The sequence below is a fragment of the Primulina eburnea genome, chromosome 3 (genome assembly GCF_022965805.1).
Source record: "Primulina eburnea isolate SZY01 chromosome 3, ASM2296580v1, whole genome shotgun sequence".
Classification (NCBI taxonomy): Eukaryota; Viridiplantae; Streptophyta; class Magnoliopsida; order Lamiales; family Gesneriaceae; genus Primulina; species Primulina eburnea.
In genome coordinates, this window is record NC_133103.1 from 53097123 (window position 1) to 53103828 (window position 6706).

The following is a 6706-nucleotide window of genomic DNA, read 5'->3' on the forward strand; positions in this document are numbered from 1 at the left end:
ATTTAATAAGATAATTATTTAATAAAACATTTTTTCTCAACTGTCCCTGGTTTCCGTTCCTCGTTCGAACATAAAATACTGCTAAAAGCCCAAATACATGAAATATAGATTCATGAAATAAAACATATAATTATGTACTTAATGCAATTAGAATCATAAGTCAGACATTTTAATAAAATCTTAGATTTGTGTGCAGTCACATTATACGTAGTTTGAATTTCTGGACCTTACACATCAACTACTATATTTAATTTTTCTATAAATAATTATTTTTAAAAATATTTTTCCTCTAATTAATTTTTTTGGCTTTGTCCTTGCCGGCTACTGATACAATAAATTTGATAAAGGAGTAGAAGAGTAAAAAAAAAGAAGGAGTGATATGATAATAGTTGGCGAATTTCAAGGAACTTTGTATTATTTATTTAGTTTTTAAGATTTTGTTATATGTTATGTAATATTATTTCTCATGCTAATAATATTAATTGTTGAACAATCTTGACTAAACGTAATGAATAACATATCTATTATGAAATTTGAATAATTTATTATTTAATTTTTTTTAACAGTTTAACATATAACCGGAAAGTACATTATCAAATGTCAAGCATATAAAAAACAAAGAGAGAGCTTATTTAACATAAATAAGAGTGTAAACGAACTGATTCAAGTCAAATTTACTGAAGAGTTTAATGCTTGAATTCGGCTCGAAATAGATATATTCGAACTCAAGTTCGAGTTCGAATTGAAACTCTAAAAATTTAATTTTGTTGTTCGAGTTCGGTTCAAATTAGTGTTTGAGTTCAAGTTTGGCTCAAAAAATATAAATATGTTCATGAGTTCGTCGAAATATTGTTCGAAAAGCTCGAAATCTATTTATTTAATATAATATTGATATTGTAATAATAAAACATCAAGATTCACGAATTATCAAACAATTTATTTTGAGTTCTGAGTTCAGCAAAAAAAATTAAATTTTTTGAATATAATCAAATATTTTTCGATTTGACTCAAAAAAATAGACAAACCTACTTAACAACTTAACGAGAAGCAACAATCCCTTAAAACTACGTTTATTACATCACATTTATTCAGTCTTGGGATCCTAGAAAAACCATGAATATAAGAAGAAGAGTCCCTCGTCGATAAATTCGCCTCGGCCCCGCCCACCCGCCCAAACGAATCACAATTTGAAATTCAATTTGATTTCTGTCGCTTTACCCAATTGTAGCTGTCTTTCTTTCCCCAAATCAATTAACTCTAAGCTCAAATCCAAACCCAGATCCAATTTGGTTCGACGCCTTTGACCCACTACTTCCCCCATGTCAAACGCCGATTCCACCTCCTCCACTCCTTCTCCAGCCGGGCCTCTGTCAGCTGTAGGTGACATAATTTTGTAAATTTGATTATGCTCTCTGATTTTTTTTTTAATTTTTTTTTTATTGTTTTGTTAGAAAAAAGAGAATGTGATTCCAAGTAGCCCCAAGTTTGCGGTACGATTTGACTTCAATGTCCTATTTATTTGATAAATAATTATCTCATTTTCTCCGACTGGAAAGAGTGATGATTTGTGCCAATGGGTTTTGCAGGAACTGGCTGAATCCAGGCAGGAGCTTATGAATAGAATACAGACTTTGAAACAGGCGAGCTTTCACTCTAAGATTAATTTTGTTTGTTGAAGTTCGTTTTCTTAGACCAGGCAAGGAGATTTAGCTGCATGTATTCTTTGTAAATTGATTTTGCTACATTTTCCCGTCTGAAATCTTGGATTATCGGTTGCCTGTGTTTGAGTCTTGGATAATTGATTGATTGTATAATAGATTCATGTGTGTAAGAAGTTAATCCTTTTTCGTACCTAATGGTCTAATAGTAGAAAGGTTTAGAAACTCCAGGGAAATATGAGATTTTACTTTGATGTCACCATGGCTCCCGGCCGGGCACTTTCAACATACAAAATGGCTTTTGAATAACGAGTTCAATTGACTTAAAAGAAGAGGAGCGTTCAAGCCCCAACTTTTGTACTTTCCAAGTTTGACTTAGGACATCGTTTTGTGGACAGAATATTCTACTTTTGAATAACGAGTTCGATTTTCTGCAATTCTTTCCATATATTAGTTGATTTCTGTTGTTACTTTTCAAATAACTAGGATCTACAAAATTGGCGGTTGAAGATGGACACTCAGGTTAAGGTCTACCGCTCTGTAAGTGCTTTTGTTTTGTTAAATACATAGCCGTTTATGAGAATTACTCATTAATATGGAAACTTGGGTTTGCTTCATTTTTAAGGTCCAATCTGTGTGTTAATGTGGTTAGTGTATTCGGCAATGCAGTTCACAAAGAAAGTTGAGCATTTGGCATAAATTGGCCTTTCACCACTAATACTGCATAATTAATTAAATTTTAAAAAGATGCTTCACTTAATCAAAAGCCTTTAGCCAATTAGCCCTAAGAAGATTCAAACTCAAGGAACTAGGGGAGTATTAATGAAATCTCTGGCATATCAAACGGATGCAGAAAAGTGAAATTGGACCATATAATAGTTCCCAGAAGATTGACTCCATCAAGGTAGACAGTAATATATTTTTCGATTGATTCCTAGTGACCTAAAAACGGTTTAAATTTGTTCCATATGTAATCCGAACCTTACAAGATAAAGACAAGCAGGTTTGCCTTTTGTTTTCACAGGTCTAAGCGAATTTGATGATTTTATCTTACCATGCTATATATTTCTGCTTTCTTGTTTTCTTCAGGAGCTATCAGAGCTTAAAAATTCCCTATATTCTGAAGTGGAGCAACTACGATCAGTTAGTGACCTTCCCAAAATTTCATGTTTCTCTTTGTTTTGTGCTTTTATTCGTTTACAAAATTTTCGTTTGTTCAACGTAATATAGGAATTTCAAGAGCTGAGAACCACTCTTCAGCAGCAACAAGAAGATGTTACAGCCAGTCTAAAAAATTTAGGGGTCAGTGTCTAACACACAAAAAAGGCTTGATTATTAATGAATTTCTCTAGGATCACATTATTTTGAATCTTTTGTAGCTGCAAGATGTTTCTGCAGAAGCCAAAGAGGGTACAACAATTATGGAAAACAGTGATGATACAACTCAAGATTCGTCAAAAGATGACAATGGTAAGGAAACACGTGGATAGATTGAAATATTCATGCATTTCTGTACCCTATGATATGCTACTTCGTTGAAGTGAGGTGAAACTCACAACTATTTAGAATGAAACTCTTATCTTAGAATGCATAATTATTAAGCTGAGATGCCCGGAAAGGACTCAAGGAAGGTCACTAGTTGCCGAGCTTCTTAGTTTTGTACTTTTTCTGTGGAGAGATTTTGGTTCTGGAAATAAGTTGACGTTTTGAAAGTGTGTGCAGTCATTGGACTCTCAAATCCGAATTTTTTTACGTGTCTTTGCATTATAATATATTAGAGTTAATTATTGCAGTCAAGCAAACTGGTGTATTAAAAAATATCAGTAGAGAGTTTTTGGTTTAAATAACATCTGACTGACCATTCAACCTCGAAATTTGAAAGGTATTGGAGAAGGGTTGGTGGAATTTCAAAAATTTCAGTTGGGATGATTGCTTTGTCTCCCACGAACAACAATTTTAAAATTTTGTATATTTTCAAAATTTCAAGAAAGCAAATGAGAATAGAATATATCAAATCAAATCAAATCAACAAACAAAAACTGAAGCTACATCAACGCTTTGTAGTGATTAGTAGACAGTAGTAGATTTCATACGAGATGTTGAACATTTGATAAACCAGCACTATGTGATGTACAGTTGATGTGTGTGGTCCAACATAACTGCTGCAAGCACTAAAGAAGATTTTAAACCTTCAAAGAAGGCAGAAAAAGAATTCATCATATGTATGAGTTGTGCAGTTGTTCATATACACATCGACGCCTTTGAGGCTCGCTTGCTCGTGCCTAGGACAATGACGATAACTGTAACATCATCGTGATATTTCCGTCTCCTTCCAGCTGGTATCCTCAAGAGCTCTTCCATACTGAAGCCTGGCATAAACCGAAGGAAATAATCAGAAATTAAAGAAGATTTTAAACCTTTAAAGATGCAGGAAAAAAGTAAGGCCTATTATCAACTATAGAAAATTTAGTAGCATACCTGCTAAACCTGCTGCCCTTGCAGCGAGCTGCTCGACCAGAAATTTTGCTGGATCACCAGAAGGATTTCGCAAAATATAGGAATGCACTAGCTTTACAACTTCATTATTACTAAAGAAGTCGAATAATCCATCACTTCCTAATACAAGGAAGTGATCAGAACTTGAGACCTCGTGAATTCTGAGCGATGGTTGTAAGGATACGTATGGAGGACTTATGAGATTACGTACTTGAAGAATTCCCATCAAAGCATCATTCATGTTTTTCTGTGTAACACAAGTAGAATAGTTTAGATCAATACTGGTTATAGAAGCCAGAAGGGTATCCTAGGTTTTGTTGAATCAAGATCTGGAATTACTAAATTTGAATCATGCAATTGTGAGCCTGACAGATCAATCTCAAATAAATCGCCGCACCTTTTTAAGGTAACCAACTCCAAAAGCCCTCGTGACCTTCAATTTCCCTTTGACTTTACCAGCCACAATCGTGCAAGGGTCGTCGGGATGGTTGTTTAGAAGCCGTGCTTTCTCAACTTCATTGTCGACGTTATGAATATCAGTGAGCGGAATGGCTTGCAGCCCTTTGTTATCCTTCATGTTGACACCTTCAGTATACGTGGCCAATACAGCTCGACTATCACCTATATTGAGCAAGTACAAATCCTTCCCATAGAGTAACACTATTAACACACAAGATCCTATGGATACTAAATCCGGACGGTCTTCCATTTCTTGTTCAACCATACGTAAAAAATCATCCTCTGCTTGGGTTAGAGCATGTTGAAGGCAGTTGAGAACTTTTTGCTTGAACAAATCCGATGATTGGTTCCACGAGCCACAAGACTTGAGTAAGTCCTGCTCAAGTTCCAAGTCTGCTAGGTTGAGATGATATGCAATAGTTTCATACAAAGTTCCGGCAAGAAAATCCGCTGCATCTCTACCATTGAATCCATCATAAATGGCACAGAAAATCCAACCGTTCTCCTCGCTACAAACTGCCTGAACTCGATCTTCACCAGCCGCCCCACCAGCCACTTGCACTTCCATTGTACGAAGAAAGTTTTGAGATTTTGGTGAAAATGAACCATAATCAAGTGCTTCACTTGGAGAGGATGGGCTAAAACTCAAGTTTGACATGCTACTTGGAAGAGAAGATGGCAAAAAGTCCATCTTATTTAGAGATGGTGAAGAGGGAATCCTACGGAATGAATTAGGAGAATCCAATGTTGGAAGTATTTCAGCACTAATAAACCCATTGCACATATTTGTATTAGCTAATGTAGCATTGGCACTCAACGCTGCACCGGAGAGGCAAGAGAAGGAGGTGCTAGCTCTTCGGAGTTTAACCTTAGATGGGATATCCATAGATTTTGATCTGTCACAACAATCATCTTTATTGGAATTGCAATGATACCCGAAACTAACCTTGATTTCTCCTGAATCATGCATGGTTTCTTCGTGAATCATTACACTTGAGGGAAAACCAGGAAAAAAAAAAAAAAAAACTCAATCAAGAAGCTTGAACAAAATACAAATACAATAAGAATTTGTATGCAAATCGGGTGTCGACAAGAAACAACATATATATAATTCGATAAGGATTTTGACTCAACTCTTCATCAGTCAAAAATGTCTACAAAGGTTTCAGATCGTACATAGTATGTAAAATTATTCGATAAAATTCTGCAAAGATTTATCGTAGAATTAACTCAAATGCTTTGTATGCGTCAGTCATATCCGCCGAGTGATCTCTGTTTTATACATAGATACAGAATTAAACAATCTCGGGTACATGTTGTGATGTTGCTGATGAAGAGAACGAACTAGACCACATCGTCCTGTCATGGTGGAAAATCTAGATAATAAACCAAATTTATATACTAATCTCAACGTGAGGATCAAATCAGATCATAAAACCTAAATACAAGCAACCCCAAGAAATACAATCTACCATATTTTGGCGAGAAGTGAAAAATGAAAAACCCATTAATAAAAATGCCAACTCACGTGAATTTCAAAAAAACATGCAAATCCTGGAGAAGAAGCTACATATACATACAAAGAAAAAGAATTTAATACAATTCAAATGCTCCACGCGTAATGTCACATCGAGAAACCAAACGTTCAAGAAAATCCCAAACTCACCTTGATCAGAACCAAGAATACCAAAAGCTTGAAACCTGAGATCTAATATCATTCAAAATACACACTTATATAGGGTGAAGAAAACGAGAGTTATTAGTGAGTCTTTGTATGTGCAGCCACTGTGTAACACACACGGATTAACGTAAGTAGAAGCTAAAGCCTATTCAGATGTAAGGAAGGATCTTGGAGAAATGCGACAGGTGGATGGTGTGGAGGGGGTCTGCTAAACGCAGTAAAATTTAATGGGTTGAGAATTAATGGCTGGAAAGTGGTCAAAATGTCGTCAGATTCACCAATACCGGTGATTTTGATGAAGTTGGCAGTTTTTTTGGGTGCAGGAAAAAAAAAAGCGGCCGCCTCTTGTTTTGTTCCCTTTGAACTCTGACCCGAAATCTTTTCTTTTTGGGGAGATGCGCGTGGTATTCGC

At 35.4% G+C, this 6706-nt stretch overlaps 2 protein-coding genes across 5 annotated transcripts; one reads left to right on the top strand and one right to left on the bottom strand.

The window, feature by feature from the left end:
- Window positions 1–1081: 1081 nt before the first annotated feature.
- LOC140827940 (uncharacterized) lies at window positions 1082–3801 on the top strand. 2 transcript variants are annotated; one of them, XM_073190901.1, is made up of 7 exons: window positions 1082–1376; window positions 1452–1490; window positions 1587–1640; window positions 2145–2180; window positions 2748–2801; window positions 2889–2960; window positions 3038–3801. In XM_073190901.1, the coding sequence occupies exons 1-7, from the start codon at window positions 1320–1322 to the stop codon at window positions 3146–3148; spliced, it is 423 nt and encodes a 140-aa protein (XP_073047002.1). In that variant the 5' UTR covers window positions 1082–1319; the 3' UTR covers window positions 3149–3801. The 2 variants fall into 2 exon arrangements, with proteins under 2 accessions (XP_073047002.1, XP_073047001.1); XM_073190900.1 differs by having other exon boundaries at window positions 1084–1376; window positions 2145–2198.
- Window positions 3684–6706, bottom strand: LOC140827939 (probable protein phosphatase 2C 40). 3 transcript variants are annotated; one of them, XM_073190899.1, is made up of 4 exons: window positions 6280–6706; window positions 4552–5605; window positions 4137–4401; window positions 3684–4027 (listed from the first exon to the last, which is right to left on the bottom strand). In XM_073190899.1, exons 2-4 carry the CDS (start codon window positions 5599–5601, stop codon window positions 3900–3902), a joined length of 1443 nt encoding a protein of 480 aa, XP_073047000.1. In that variant the 5' UTR covers window positions 5602–5605; window positions 6280–6706; the 3' UTR covers window positions 3684–3899. The 3 variants fall into 3 exon arrangements, with proteins under 3 accessions (XP_073047000.1, XP_073046999.1, XP_073046998.1); XM_073190898.1 differs by having other exon boundaries at window positions 4552–5652; XM_073190897.1 differs by having other exon boundaries at window positions 4552–5767; window positions 6052–6706.

Coding starts and splice junctions, on each gene's coding strand:
- LOC140827940 (XM_073190900.1), top strand. CDS start 1,320: ATGTCAAACGCCGATTCCACCTCCTCCACTCCTTCTCCAGCCGGGCCT. Junction 1,377..1,451: donor CAGCCGGGCCTCTGTCAGCT/GTAGGTGACATA, acceptor TTGTTTTGTTAG/AAAAAAGAGAATGTGATTCC. Junction 2,961..3,037: donor CCAGTCTAAAAAATTTAGGG/GTCAGTGTCTAA, acceptor AATCTTTTGTAG/CTGCAAGATGTTTCTGCAGA.
- LOC140827939 (XM_073190899.1), bottom strand. CDS start 5,601: ATGATTCACGAAGAAACCATGCATGATTCAGGAGAAATCAAGGTTAGT. Junction 4,402..4,551: donor GAGTTGGTTACCTTAAAAAG/GTGCGGCGATTT, acceptor TGTGTTACACAG/AAAAACATGAATGATGCTTT. Junction 4,028..4,136: donor AAGGGCAGCAGGTTTAGCAG/GTATGCTACTAA, acceptor GGTTTATGCCAG/GCTTCAGTATGGAAGAGCTC.